Source organism: Coturnix japonica, chromosome 10, assembly GCF_001577835.2.
Source record: "Coturnix japonica isolate 7356 chromosome 10, Coturnix japonica 2.1, whole genome shotgun sequence".
Classification (NCBI taxonomy): domain Eukaryota; kingdom Metazoa; phylum Chordata; class Aves; order Galliformes; family Phasianidae; genus Coturnix; species Coturnix japonica.
Window position 1 is genome coordinate 15,633,163 of NC_029525.1, and position 15,346 is coordinate 15,648,508.

General features: G+C 46.3%; 2 protein-coding genes and 1 long non-coding RNA gene across 8 annotated transcripts in view; 1 reads left to right on the top strand and 2 right to left on the bottom strand.

Moving 5' to 3' along the window:
• Positions 1 to 2,509, bottom strand: part of ADAMTS17 (ADAM metallopeptidase with thrombospondin type 1 motif 17) — a 145,209-nt gene extending 142,700 nt beyond the window's left edge. Inside the window, exons 1-2 of one of the 2 annotated variants that reach the window (XM_015873158.2) lie at positions 2,335 to 2,509; positions 1,464 to 1,810 (exon numbers count right to left, since the gene is read on the bottom strand). In XM_015873158.2, the coding sequence (XP_015728644.2) occupies positions 1,464 to 1,810; positions 2,335 to 2,404 (417 nt within the window). In that variant the 5' untranslated portion in view covers positions 2,405 to 2,509. The remainder of the gene's footprint in view (positions 1 to 1,463; positions 1,811 to 2,334) is intronic. The other variant, XM_015873159.2, reaches the window with a different exon arrangement.
• On the top strand, positions 1,137 to 9,489 carry LOC116653900. The gene is made up of 3 exons (XR_004308514.1): positions 1,137 to 1,329; positions 3,867 to 4,048; positions 9,219 to 9,489. It is a non-coding gene; the product is annotated as an uncharacterized LOC116653900 (long non-coding RNA).
• A 3,666-nt stretch (positions 9,490 to 13,155) lies between these two features.
• The window catches only part of CERS3 (ceramide synthase 3), a 42,230-nt gene continuing 40,039 nt past the window's right edge, over positions 13,156 to 15,346 (bottom strand). For 4 of the 5 annotated variants that reach the window (XR_004308509.1, XR_001557563.2, XR_001557564.2 and 1 more), the window contains one exon: positions 13,668 to 13,772. Coding sequence is in view for 1 of the 5 variants with exons in the window: in XM_015873199.2 (XP_015728685.1) it covers positions 13,641 to 13,772 (132 nt within the window). In the remaining 4 variants the exon portion in view is untranslated. Of the gene's footprint in view, positions 13,773 to 15,346 lie in introns of all 5 variants that reach the window. The other variant, XM_015873199.2, reaches the window with a different exon arrangement.

Consider the following 15,346-nt stretch of genomic DNA (forward strand, 5'->3'; position numbering starts at 1 on the left):
GGAAGCTGTAATAGCCCCCATAGTGGTTAACAGCAGCATTTGCAAGAAGAGTTCAAAAACAACAAAACATAACCTTTAGATGCCATGCTGGGAATCCCATAGCACTACCAGGAAGCAATTGCTCAGTCAAGTTGTTGCTCAGTTTTCATGCCACTGCATCAGAGATTTTGTTTTTATTAGGTCTCTCTTTGCCTTGATCATTTTACATCATGTTTTGTAAATGCATTCCTCAATCATGCCATAAAGTCTGAGCCAGACAGAGACCAGGATCTGGTATTTCTAACTCTGACTGACCAGCCCTCCTTAATGAGATAGGCTTACAAAGCCAAAAGGTCAGTTTAGCCAGGGAAAAAAAAGCCTATGTGGTTATGTAGATCATCTTAAGTTTAGGGTCAGCTTACAGATACTTATGTTTTCCACTGTTTTTCACTTCAAAGGTGTTAAAAACCTTAGATAGCACATATGTACCATGCACCTGCTCTGATCACTCTTCTCATTTACCAGCATTTCCCCTTACACAGGTGGTAGTACTGATTTGGGCCCTCAGGAGTGCCACAAACAAGCAGCTTTGACAGTAGCCACTTTTTGATCCCAAGTTACATCAATTTGCTCAGTTATATCAATTCACCCATAGCTCAGAATTCATTACACAAACAGATATCGCAATATCTCAGCTCATTTTTGAGATGCACTGAACAAAGACCAACCAGTTTTGTTTCTTTTCCAGCTTTTCAGCTGGGATCATCGCCAGTTGCTTTCACCCCCACCTCCTCCATCCCCTGTTCTCAGGCAGTTAATACCAACAACTTAGTGCCTACAACTCCATTCCCCTTTTCATAAAGGCTCCTTCCTTCTGTGTGTTTTTTAGCCCTGCTAGAGCCGGTCACACTGGAAGCACTGGGTGACCATGGATAACAAAACGTGCCTAGTGACAAAATCGCGGAGCTATCGCTGACTTAAAGCCTGAAGAAGGAATCCGCTCTGAGGATGCCCAGCTCAGCTTACAGTGCCACTCCACCGCTCACTATCTCGAAGCCACTTTATCTCCTTTAAACCTGAGGCACAGCGCCCTCAAACGGCTCAGCAATGAAGGCTCCAGCTCTCTCAAACTGCTTTGCAGTGGGAAACGTTTAAGAAGCCACCTCCAGCAGAGCTCCGTACCCAGAACTCAAGCATACACCCCAGGACTACTTCATGGGAGCCACGCTTACAAACCCAGCCGCCATCCTGAGCATCTAAACCTTCATTTCCCTTGGAACACACGGGATGGCATCACCTCCCCAGACACACACACACACCCCAGGCGTGACAGAGGAAAGCGGCATCGAGGTGAGGGGACGGTGCGGAACTTCGCGCATCCGCGGGGGTGGGAGCGGGGGGAAAAGAGGGGTAAAGAGGGGTCGGTGCCGACGGGAAACACAGCAGAGGAGCCTCAGAGCGGGGGCGGGTCGGGGAGGCAGTACCAGCCCGGCGCAGGTGCTGAGAGAGGCGAAGGAGTCGCTGCGGTTCAACACGCGTCCCGTGTAGAAGCAGAGCCGATCCGCCGGGGGCCGCCGCTCCTCCCCGCCTCGATGTTCCACCACGAAATCCCGGGCGAGAAAGCGCAGATCGCGTTGGAGGTGAACGTAGAGCTCGGTGCCTCCGACGGGCAGGCGGAGCAGCACGGCCTCCCCCGCCGCCTCCCGCGGCCAAAGCAGCTCCCGACGGCGCCGGGCTCCGCCGCGGTCCCCTCTCCCGGCGGGCGGCAGCAGGTGGATCCTGTCCAGCTCCACTCGCTCCGGGATCACCACTTCCAGCTCCGCTCCGCCGGCTGCGGGCGACAAGGAGAGAGCAGAGATTCAGCGCCCGCGGTCCGACGGGGCGGACGGTGCCCCGGAGCTCCCAGCCCCGATCTGCACGGCCCGGAGCTGCGATCCCCGCGGACTGCAAGGCGTGGAGCCAGCGGAAGGGATTTCTTCCCCCGTCTATATACGTATATATGCACATATGATTGAGAAAGAACGCGCGGGGAAGAGAGGAATAAAGCGAACGCTCGAGCTACTTGTATCATTAAAAAAAACTATATATATAGCTCAGACACAAGCATCGCATTTCACCAATCCCAATAAAAAATCTGCAGGGAGAAGGGGAAAAAAGCAGAGCGAGCCGGAGCCGCAGCCAAGGCCAGTCAGCAGCTTTCCACATTGAAACGTTACAGGACAGGAAAGGAAAACGAAGGAGCCTGGAGCGATTCACGCCGCACAACGGGACCGCGGCCACGCAGGGGATCGACCGCCCGGTGCGGGACCCCCCCACCCCGGGGGGGGACGGGGATGCGAAGGAGCTGAGCGCTACCTGTGCCGACGTCCAGTCCCCACAGCAGCAGGCAGGGAAACACGAGAGGCAGGAGGCAGCCGTCAAACATCTTACGGCAGCGGCGGGGCCCGGAGAGGAGCGGAGCAGGAGGCGGCGGCTCGGCCCGCACTGAGCCCTGCCCGCACTCGGATAAACTAAGCGGCGCCGCCGGCAGCCGCAGCGTGCGGGGCGCACCGACACGCCTCCTCCGCTGCACCGCCCGCCCCATTGGCCGCCAGCTGAAGGAGCTGGGCGGTGCGGGGATGGGTGCACGTGGGTGAGGGCGGCCGCTGCATCACGGGGATCGTTTATTTCTCAAAAGAGCAGAAAATAAGAAAGTGAGATGGGAATACACAGCGTACAAAGGTGGTAGGCGATCGTAGAATAGAATCATTAAGGTTGGAAAAGATCTCTAAGATCATCTTGTTCAGCCATCCGCCTACCACCAATATTGCTCAATAAACCGTGTCCCTAAACGGATTTGCATTGTGTTTGGTGGGCTCTGGATCAAAGCAATTTCATCCCTGTGAGGACAAGCAGCTTGGGGTAGTGCTAAGAAAGCTGTTGGAAACTAGGAAAATAACTGGGGAGAAGCTCTGTAGACAACCACATTAGTGCAAAGTGAAGGGAAGAACAATGAAATGGTGACTTAGAAAGATGTTGACTGCATAGTCAGCTAAGATTTCCACTCAAGGTATTTCACCAAACACAGCCCTCTTCCATTCACCAGCTCAGAACCAGACTGCAGTCAGGCAAACAAAAAGAAGAAACAAGGTACAATCCATTGCGCATGCTTGGCCATCCTCCTCACTGAGCCAGATCTACCCCTTCCCAACTCAGATAAGTCCCTATCTATTTTACAGCCAGTATCCACCTGTACCCTTCCAGGCATCACAGCCTTTGCTGCCAGGTGCTCCATCTGTACAGTAGGCAACAGGCAGGACCTCATACAACCAGGACCTAATCTGTATAGGTCTGCACACTTCAGGCTGACTGTAATGCAATGGAAAGTGCAGCAATAACAGCAGAGTAACATGGACCTAAGCTGAAGCAAGTGAGGAGCTGCTCAAATGTGGCAGCCATAGGTGCAAAAACAAAGGAAAGAAGTTGCTTACCTTCAGAAGGCCTCAGTTATGCAGGGATCATCAGCAAGATCCCCTTACCTCCACTGCCAACACTTAAATGAAGTCTGGGATGGGGTGAATCCTAGCTCCACTTAGTTGCATTGCATTCACCTGAGCTCCCTGGTCTGGCCCTGCCCTCCCACCAGGTGCTCAATCACTGTTTCAAGCCATGACTTGGCATTTCTTCTATGCTCACGAGTTACCAGTCTGAACTGACAGCCCCTTTCTTGTCAATTTTATCTTTTCATGTTCTGTGAAAAAGGTTTTGTTTTCTAGTTCTGCTCAGGATGTCTTTCTCATATTGCCTTGCAGTAGAAGTGACCGCAGCATATAAATCATATTACCAGATACTTAACTATATGCAGTGTCCAAAACAGAGGTAAGTCAACACCATTTCTTCTCTTCCAGGCATTGTGGCAGCCCTAGGCAAAAGGAATCTTAAGAAAGCGCATCTTGCCAACACAGCAGCACTGGGAGGACGTTGCCTGTGGTCAGCAGTAAGAGTGAAACTGAGTATCTACAGCCAGTTCCCAGCAGAGAAAATCTGAGCAAAGCCACGTCTATAATTCACTTTCTTAATGTGAGACCAGGTGAGATTTAATAGCTCTGTGTTTTCCTGACTCTTTTAAGACACAGTCTATGCTCTAGCATGATATTAATTGCCAAAGCAAAAGGGCTGGCTCAGAATCCATCCAAATGAGAGAAAAACGCCATTTGAGACTGCCTTGCCACATGCCAATAATGTAACATAACAATAAAGCCTCAGAAACTGAGTTTCTTTCCTGGACCAACAACTTCAGTGCCTCCCTACGAGGCTAGAGCCCACCTGGCACAGCAGTTAGGGGCAGCACCTTCCTCTCACATCTTCCACTCGTGGCAATTCTCCACTCCTGAGAACCAAGAGGCAATCTGATTTGTGAGCTGCCAAACCTGGCCTGAGCCCCAAACAGCCACGTTTGAATGCAGACCACCAGCTGTCTTCATTTGCTAAGGGACCGAATTCAGTGCCACGTCTTTTCCCTCAAAAAGGTTTGAGTGGGGGGTCGTAGATTTGTTTAAGCATTTAGTAGATTCTTTCTCCCACCTTCCAAACTCCTCGGCCAAAATAATAATGCAGAGAAAGAATTAATTTAATAGCATGGGGGAAGAGGGTCTGTAACATACTGTATGGAAGGACTGAGTGGCTGAGCTGGCCAGCACAGACAAGGTTGGTGTAGAAGTGTCTTAACAGAGCATCACAATGATACAGAACCTCTGGGCAGGGGTCCACGGGGCTGCAACAGGTGCAATATCACAGGCTGGCCTTGGTGTTGGCAAAGGCTGGAACCAGGAGAGAGAGACAAATCCCTGCAAAGGTACCCATGCAACAAAAGAGGAAACTGTCTTAGGAGCAGCAGTGGTTTTATTGAATTCAAACCTCAAAGCCCCACTGAGATACGGACCTTCTTTGTTAATTGAAGACCATGGCTTTTCAGAAATGTCTTGAAATCGTCATTGATAACAATAATGCATGTGGTGGGAGGCAGCTGTAGCCCTGCTGAAATGGCTGCATTCCTTCTCTGTCCCCAACCCTTTTTTTGTGGGGGGAATCCTTCTCCTTTCAACATCAGAGAGTGGATTTGGCCCCACAGTTTCTAGGAAACAAACTCTGTCCCCCTCTAAAGTCAATGTTGTTTTTTTCTTTTGCAATTTTAAATGTATTTCAAGGAAGCCAAGTTTCATGGCCATTATTGCACAGTTAATAACCCTATGGAGAATGCAGACATGTGTTATATACATCTTCCTGAGCAGTCATTTGGCTCGCTGCCTGGAAAATACCAGCATGTGAAGGGTTAACTTGGCTGTTATTCAGCCTTCTCTCCAGGCACCCCTCTCTAAACCTGGTCCTGAGGGGCAATGATGGTCTTGCAGGCCATGCTTTCCTGCCCAGCACGCTCTGATGACTTCCCCACTCTCCATACAGCTCCTCACCTTGCTGAGGTGATTTCCTTCTCAGCTGCACCTGCTCTATTGTTGCAGAGTCTGGCCAGGCTGATCAGAGACAGGCTTAACGAGTGCAGCTATTATTTATGTCAATGCCCTCCAGATAAAAGAAGAATTTAACAACAATTAGGAACTGAGAGAAGCTATTTTATCACCTAAAACAAGCAATCAAATAAATAAATACAAGTAGCATTATGGTTCATGTAAAAAAAATAGGTTTCCTACAGATCAGTTTTTCATAGTCCGCTAAAGGTTTCATCAAAGTTTCTTCCCTGCACAGAGGGTGTTTAATGGTGTGCTCCCTCATCTGGATTCTCTGCTGTGTAACATTATTCAGGTAGTCCTCAGCAGAAGCTCTTATAAGGACCCTCCTTCCACTGCATGAATTCTCCTGAACTCATGCAAGAAAAATCTCTCTGGGAAAATGTCTCCCTCCAGGGCAGGAACCACTTTATGTAAGGAGATTGGACATGCAAGTGTACCGCCACCTCCACACAGACCATGCCGGGACTTAGAAACACAGAGACAGGGCTAGTCCAGGGTCTGTTTGGTATCTGAGATCGGCGCACAGATAGCCATCACCCAGGCAATTATAATCAGCCACACGTCACCCCCCAGGCATGCAGGAACAAATGGACAAAGGAAAGAGCTGTCGTTTTTTGAGCCTGACCCTAAAGTTCAGCAAGGCTTTTAATGAAGTCCAGTGTTGCCACCTCGGATGATGTTATCAGGAACATGGGAATAGCTGGCACTTTCTTTTGTTCAGTTTTATGGTTTGTTTGGGTTTTTTCCTCTCCGGGCCTTGGCTCCCACAGTCACGACTCTTATTTAACTGTTATCACACTGTGTTTGACCCCATAACAAGCTCAGAAATGTGAGCTGCAAGAGGCCTACAGGCTCATTGGCCGGGAACAAATGAAGAGGGTCCCAACAACAGGATTATTTTAAATAATCTGTTCTCCAGAATTGCTGTGATTTCTTCTGTGTGTGCATGTGTTTGTGTAGAGAGATGTTCTGCATGCTTGGAGTTGATAACAGCAGACACTTTCATGCAGATGCCATCTTTCTTCTCCTTGTTGTCCCTCAGTTGGTAACATCCATAGCCGGTGTCCTCCTTCTCAGACATTTCCCCTTCTGCCCAACGCCTTGGACCCTAATTACCCCCCAGAATAAATATTTCATGTGAGGTTCTTTGTTCTCCATGAATCCCTTGCAGCAAGAGCAAGAAACTGGAGGAGATTTGTAACTCAAGAAGGCAGTGCATGGTTTAGAAGAGAAATAGGGGTGATGCCGAGGGCTTAGTACTGCCATCTGTGTGCACGTGTACAGGGACCTGGATGTGGTGGCCCAGAGCAACTGTGCAGAATTTAAAGTGGCTTCTTTCCATCATGAAAGTACTAATAAGGGAAACTGTCAACTTAATACGCTCTTAAATAATGTTTTCCTATTTCTTTAACACCTCTCCCTAGAGCACTCTCTCCTCCTTTCACAGCGTCTTGGCCAATTACACTTACAAAGCAAACAGAAAACTCAATATCCCCATGGGCAGGGATTACCAGGAGTCAGGGGCTGTCAACAAGTGCTGTGGTGGGGGCACCGAGGTGGGTCACAGGCAGGAGCCTGCTCTCCACTTTCCCCTGCTCCCCTTTTGCATCCCAGCAGGGCTGCAGAAGAACATGGCAGGCTATGAGCCAGTGGGGTGTGCCAAGACAACATCCCTCAAGCACAAACAATACTTGATGGCGGCACAGAGCTGAGGAAGGACTGTTCCAAGGCCAAGTCCCACCATCCCCCCAGCCTAGGTTAGTAAATCACCTCTCCTATCTTCTGGAATTGAAACAATCCCAAGCCCACGTGCTCATTTTATCACTGCTCTTGATATGTATCATCTTCTTTTTCTCATATTCAAGTTTCTCTCAGGGGCCCCTCGTGTATAAGTGGTGATGGGACAAACAATGCACGTTTGTTACCTTTCCCTACTAGAACAAACCCACATTAGTGCAAGTTTTCTTAATTACCCCCATTTTGGGTGCAGAGCTGTATATGAGCATCCGTGTAACACTGATCAAGATCCTTCTCCGATGCCAGAGCCTCTCTGCCAGCAGAACTGACATATGACTTCAGCTTGGTTGCAAGTATTTGCTCATAAAGTCAAAAGAATTTGGAAGCACTCTAGGACAATAGTAGCTAGACTCCTAAGGGCCTGAGAGGAGATGTGTTCTGGTCAACCTGGTGGCAATTAGGAGTCCTAGCGCCATCTGTGAGCTGTGATAGAAAAAACTGCAAGCAGCTGCGTCCCAGCCCCTGGCAAACCTCCATAGGAAGCACATACTGAGCAGGCAACCTTGACACTTCAGCCTCTGCTGGGACAAAGTGAGACCCAGCTCCTGGTTCTGACAGAGAAACCTGGGGAAGAGATGGGGTCAGATGGGAACCAGAGAGGCTGCCATCTCTGATGTGTTTGAGCACAACCACACACAGAGAGATCTTAGGAAAAGGCTTCATTGCCATCAAAACAAATCAGCTCCCAGCTCTCTATGCAGCTGTATTTGAACTCAGCCTAACCACAAAGGTTGTGCTGAAAAGGATTAAAGATGACTGTTTATACCAACAGATCCCATTTTCCTACTGACAGTTGAGGCAAGTGTGGCTGCATACAAGCTGTTTGCTCGGCTCAGTGGGTCATTTCAGCCAGGGCTTAGCACAGCTGTGGAGCCACTGGGTTCTTTATCACACCTGCTATTGAGCCCTAGCCCAAAGTTTGCTCCTAGCAGTGAAGGAAAACTTCTACCACAGTGGTAAAGGAGGAGATACAGACCCTGAAATGCACTCTGATAATAGTGCTTGGGGGAGAACTCCTATAGCTCTTAGATTTTGGTCTAACTTGTTGTTTCTCTTTGCTCTATATTTAATAAAAAGCACGATTTCAGTTCAGCATTTGATGCTACTTTGCGACTACTTCAACCTGGGGTGACACATTCCTTATTTACATTATACAAGTCTGGGACCAGCTTCCTACAGGCAGCACTTTCCAGCAGTGCTTCCTGACAATGAGGTACCACAAAACTGAACGTTCACTCCATGTTTCTGTACATCATATCAGTCATAGCGATACAGCTCCCATTCACTCAGCAGCTTGTCACATACCTTGTCTTTTCCGCAGGCAGCAGCCAAGCAGTTCATCCTTCTGCCCTTGTCAAATTTGGTGGTGGGCAGGTTTATCTGACAGAAAACCACTTTGAGGCATTCCCAAATCCTGGGCTTGCTCTGACTCTATTGGATTTAAGGGACACATCACATCACCTCAGTCTTCATCTTCTTCTGTTTGAAAGGTGCCATCCCACCACTCTTTGCCTTGCACACACCAAACCTGATCCAAATCCTTCTACCTTTAGACCTTTATTGTTAGCAACGAAGATCCTTTATATACTTGAGGCGGACCACCTGTCTCCTGAGATGGGATATCAGAGTAACCCTTATCACCTGGGAGTTTTATCAGCCTTACTTGCATTGCAGATATTAAGGATCCAGTCAGCAGGATTGCTATGCACATCAGGTCGAAGCTGCACTGGTGACAGCCACATGGATGCCGGTCCTCAGGCACCAGCTCACCAGTCCTCCCTGCTGGCATCAGTTACTTTCAGTAAATTTGGTGGTTCTTGTTTACTAGTGATGTATCAGGCACTTGTTTCTCAGTGTGAGACTGACCGAGTAGAAACTGTCAGCTGCAACATTGCTGCAATCCGATCTTTAATAAAATCTTTGTTGTTTCAACAGCAAAAAGACCGAAACGCTACATGGGGGCTGTGTCTGAGCAGGGAGCAGTGTCCTGCTATTGCCACCTCGTGGGCCCTTGCAGCAATAACCAGGTAACCGAACACGTTTCCACTGATAGATGCATCCAGTCCCTAGAAGTCTGGATCCTTTTCTCATCTGTTTCATGGTGAAAGGCTCCTGTAAACTTCAGAGGGAATTTGGTCATCTATTTCACTGCTCAATTTTAACTTAGTTTTAAACCAGGTTCTTTTGTGTTAGGAGAAATATGGACTTTCCACCACCTGAATCAACTGTGTGGGAGCTGCTTCTTCCCACTCCAGCTCAAAGCACAGTAATTTTCTATGGCCACAGGGACGTGTTTCTTGTGCCTCAAAGTCAATGTAAGTAGGTCTTATCCTTGTTATTCCACTTAATGTTTCTGACTTTGAAATGATTATGGGGTCTCCTGAATCCTTTATGGGGTAACAAAACTCCAGAAGAACAGGATTGTTTCCAGCTGAGTAAATAGAAGATATTTGCATAAATCTTCAGACCGTTGGAATATCAACAACATTTTCCTACATGGATTGTTATGACTTTGTATTTGCAGAATCATGTGTTGAAGCTTAGACTTGTGCTTCAACCTTATCTTCTGCTAAGCTGGAGACCTGAAGCAATCCTACAGAGGATGCTTCAATTGAATAAACTCTCCGAGCCCTGTTAGAAGCTCTTTGTAGTCAGCCAAGGTAAAGGTTACATTACTTTGATCCCCTCCATTTCCTTGACTGGGAACTCTATTCTTTGACAAGGGACTAATATCGGGGCTTTTACCTTCTTTCTGTTGCTTATGATCTTAATGTGTGGATGACAGGATGGAAAGTGAGACTGTTGGCTTTACACTGCTTCTACTACAAGGCTGGAGCAAAGATGTGGTGTAGAAAAACCTCTGCTGGCCATGCATGTAACCAAAAACCTGCAAGTTGCAAGCAGGATGGCAAATTCAAGATGGACAACAGGTATCTAAAGAAATGCTCTAAGTTCCTCACCCAAGGTATGCCCAAATCCTGCAGCACAAAGCACGGGCAATAGGTAGGTTTTGTTATTTTCATAAATGGAAATCATTGCCTCAGAGGAAATAAAGATGTCCCACCTGGCTTCTGTCAAGTCAGAGCTGTTTATCTTCTGGCTGCTGGGTCCCCACCTTGAGCAGCCAAATCTCAAACCCTACAGGCAAGAAACAAAAGCTTGGCTCATATAACAGAGAGAGAGCAGGAGGGAGCCCATAAAACTCACTGGAAAACGAGAACAGACATTTTCAGTAATATTGAACATGACCAATCAGATCAGCTCAGAGATACATACTTGGCTCATTTGCTGTTCCACACTGAAAGGCTCCCCAGCTCTTGGGTAGCTATCAGCCATCAAACCATCTCTCTTTGGCTTTTTTACACCCAGGCCATGTTCTTATCCTCAGCATGGACCTTCATTTGTGCCTGCTGATTATCTGTTGTTCTTCTAGCCCACAGCTGGGGGAAGTGCCTGTGGAGATGGTGTTTTTCTTTCTAAATCAGCAAGATTTTTTTTTTATTATTATTCTTCACAGTTTGCAAGTTGCTTGTAGCCAAAACTCACAGATCTCTGCTCAATTTGTTTTCTATCTACTTTGTTCTTACTCATAAAAAAAAAGTAAAAATGAATTCAGATAAATAATAATACATCCAAAGTATTCTGCCACAGTTCATTATTTGGATTGAAACACCTTCCATTATGTTTGTCTGCAAAGAGAGGCATGGGAAGAGATAGCAAGTCAGAACCTCTGATCTTTCCAACTAGGGAGACAGAAATGGCAAGAACAAGAAATATGGAACAGCTCTTCTGCTGCCAATAATCAGTAGTGCTTTCAGTAGAGCTTCCCTGCTTTTTTCAGGTTAAGATCCATGCCTGAGTTATCTGAAATGTTATCATTTATTTATTAAGCCGAGCTTAGTGATAACACCTCAAACCATGTATGAACATAAGCAGTCCCAGAGAGAACTGTTTTCCATTACCCCAGCTTCTTGTTTCTCAGTTTCTATCAGCAAACAGCAGAAAATTACACCCATGTAATTTCAGGAACAACAAATCTGATGTTAACACAGGATTTGGCTGCCCAACTGTGATGCACTGTTCCCATTTCTGTATTTATCTCCAGTACCTGGTGCTCTATGCTGACAATTTGCTTGGCCATGAGATGAACTCCCTGGGATGGTTTGCCATGACCTTCCTGCATCCTGTCCCCCCTGGATGCAATGCCATGTTGTTTCTTGGTTGTTTACTGCACTCACAATCTTTGCCTTCTGGACATTATTTGCTTTCGTATTCTGTACTCACTCAAAACATGCCCCAACATTTCATGTTTGAAGGTATTTAACTGCCTTTTATTCCCCCTGTAAAACCCTAATTTCAAATAGGTTTAAAATAAACATAATTACATTGCATGTCTGCAACCCAAAATTTTATCTAGGCTAAATTCCAGTAGAGTAATTGGCTTCAGTGGGAGACTTGTCCGAGTAAGAAGGGCAAGATTTGGCCTCAAAGAGACTATAAATTCCAGCTTAACATCCAGTAGTTGTTCAGAGGTTTGCTCCTGTGACAGCACCATTTGTGTTTCCTTCCCTGAATTCCTTTCCTGTTCATAGTAGAAAAGCTTTCTGGCATCAAAATCAAATGATAATACCCTGGCCACCTCCCAAAATCCCGTTGTGTCTTGTGGAAAGCATCGTTGTCTCCTCTGCTTTTAAAGGGAGTGTAAATCCTCCAAGACATTGGACTTCTACTTTTATGTATTTATTTATTTATTTTAGTTTAGGAAAGGCCATTTCTTTTCATGTATGCCAAAAACAGGTCCTGATAAGCAGCTGCGACCCTGCCAAACCTACCGGTTGCTTTAGATGATGTAATAAGTACTTAGGCTTCCAATAAGTCCACACTGCAGTATTTAAGGTATTCTCTACAGCTGTGTAAGGAAAAACACTGCAATACAACAACTACTGAGGGGACTCTGCCTGCCCACATGAGCAGCACTACGAATCTATGAGCACTGGCACAGGAATCCCACCCCACCACTGCCCATCTCCCATCCTCAGAAGCCATAGGCTATACTCCTTCCTTGGTGTAATTGCCTTTGTGGTAAACACAAACATGGGGAGTACATTGTCCAAAATGTAAGTAAAAAATTAAACACAGCCCAGTTCAGCCCCTCAAGAGACATTTTCAAACCACAAGCCTTTCTAACAGAGCACTCCTGCAGTTTCTTGCAACTGGCAGAGAAGTTGCTCATACTGTGCTTCCTGTAGGTCACCAAGTTCCTGCTGAGCAGCCTTAAGGGAAAGGAGCTTTTCCAAACTGATAGCCCTGCACTGTTTTAGCTGTGGTCCCCTGGTCTCTCAAGCTACTCAATTTAGTTCACCAGATGATCTCAGCACTGATGATGTGACATTCCTCGCTAAGCCCACACTCTCCCAGTGACCAGATACATGCAGGGAATGCACAGCAGCCACAAAACAGCCATCCAATGTCACTGTGAGACAAACTTACATGAAACAGGACAGAATAATCCTTAATCTTCTGGGCTGTAAATGTGTTGAGACTGTGGGTGTTCAGCCATGTTGCATAAAAAGTGCAAAAGAACCTGTGAGAAAACCCAATTTTCATTCACTATTTTCCCTTTTCTCTGCACCTTCTGTTCTAACACTGGGTGTACAGCCAAGATGGCTGTGATGAGAGAAACCTGGAGCTCGGGAGAATTGCTGTGTGATTTTCTTGACTGGTACATTTCAAAACTGGAAAATCTCTTAGTCCAGTATCTGAACTACATACAGTGAACTGCAGAGATAAACCACACTTAGACAGTAAAGCAAAGTCTTCAGAAGCAAATCACTTGAGTTCCTCCATCAGCCTCCAGAAAACAAGATCAAACTCATAGAAAATAGCCACTTTAATGAGATTTTACACGGAAAAGTAAAGACTACAATGCTGGTCGGTCAACCTACACCACTCATTTTTCCCCACATTGAATAATTCTGTCTCCTGATGGAGTTCACGCCAGGTGCCTCCCATGAAACACCTGGGAATGAAACTACTTGATGAAATTGATGATCAGATTGAAAAACAGTCAAAATCAATGGGACGCTAAATGATCTGATACTTCCACCTTGTGAGAGTGGAGCAGTCCGTGTCCAAGCACCTTTCCAAATGCTGAACAATGATTCAGGATGTGGGTCATTAACACATTTTGTCATGTTATGCAATTTTCCCCTCCCTGTATACTGGGCTTTTATCCGGGCCCAGTAGCCAACAATGAATCAATCACAGTCTCTCAGAAGCATTTTGACTTAGGTTTTATCCCACGAGTTGGGTTAAAAACAGAGTAGAAACCACTGCAGGAGGTGAGGCAGGAGGGGGCTAGTGGTGACTGCTGTTAAGGAGATGTTTGCCTGACCCACAGCCATTCTTACTGCCATTCTTTGTGGACTCCTCTTCGTTATCTGTAACAGAATCTTCTTCCTCTTCATCACTCCGGTCATCTTTCAGGTCCTATGGAGAAGAAAGCAACGTGAGCATATTCTACACTTGCAGTATTTACTGTCCCCCCAAGCTGCCTCCCAGGAAGATGGAGGATGATACCTGAGGACAAGCCAGATAACACTAATTTCATCTTGCAGAACCTAATGTTCTTCTGACAAAATTACCTCCGTGGGCCTGGCCCAGTCATTTGACCTCTCCCTGTTTGTTTTTGCTTTCCCTTGTAAAGCATTACTAGTAATCCCTGGGTGCTGTGGGATTAATTAACAACTGTGAAGTGCGGGGAAGATGAAAAGAGTATTGTACAAAAGCTAAATATGATGAATAATCTCACTCAAACACCATAGTTCAGAGGCTGCCTGCTTCTGACAGGTGTAAATTAAACAGCGACCGGTTGTGCCAGCATCTCCTGGTACTAACGTCACTCAGATAAACTTACTGACCCTACAATGCTGTATATATCACACCAATATTTGTAAAGGAAAAGCCATGTCTCTATACAGCTTTGGACACACATATACATCTTCAACATGTCATCCTGCTAAGGGAATTGCCAGGGAGGAGAGGATGGTTGTTTCATTAGCAGGGATGGAAGGGAGGCCAGAGGCAGTCTGCCCTTGAGTAAGATAATTCTGCATGGTACATAAAATATCCCATTCCTCTCTTTTATTTCTCATTTCCTACTATATCATAAGACCTACAAGATGCTCTGGACTTTGGTTCAAACAATCAAGGCTTTGGCATTTAACCATTTGCCTTTTTTTCATGCATGGGTTTTGGCCCGCAGGGCTGGCTGCTAAGGGAAGATCCAAGGCTCTTCTTCAGCACAGAAGAAGCTGCCTCTAAGAGCCACGTGCTGGATCTGACAGGTAGGTCAGCTCTTGAACAGTCTGAAGCTGCCTGTACAGCTACACTGGGGACCACTCCTCCATGAACACATTTATTTTCCTTGCCATCCATCTGGATCTCAACCTCTAACAGGCTCAGACTGTGAGCTCTTCCTGCTCCTGGAGCAATGCACCAAGGTCAGAGATGAGATGCAGAAAGGAGAAAGCAGCATTGCCCCTCTATCTGCTCTCTGAATGAACCAGCAGTTTCACTGAGCCTGCCGGTCTGGAGGTCTTTCTTAAGCACCAGATTCATACAGAGAAAATAAATGACAGCTCAGAAATAATTTATCCCACTGCAATCTCATAACCCTTCATATATTACATTTTTAGTAAAACATATAGGACTGGAAAGAAAATTAAAGCTTCAACTGTCTCATCAGAAACTATAAACCTCCTGGAGCTTTTCTTTTTGCCTTTTCTCTAACAACATACAAAGGGTATCAAAACAAACAAATCTTATTGTAAATACTGTAAAATAAACTTGGCACGCCATCAGTGAGAGAAAAGGAAAGACAGCCTTTCTCACACAGACAATTTATGAGGTTCTGCCTCTTTCAGATCACCTCTGTTACTCCTGCTGGTTATGTTTTGTATTTGTAGTTAAAGACAAATGCTCAGGGTGGGGGAAGTTAGTTTTTTGCCATCAGAAACATTTCAGTTAAAAGTGCAAACCGAAGCAGAGTATACGGTGATGGA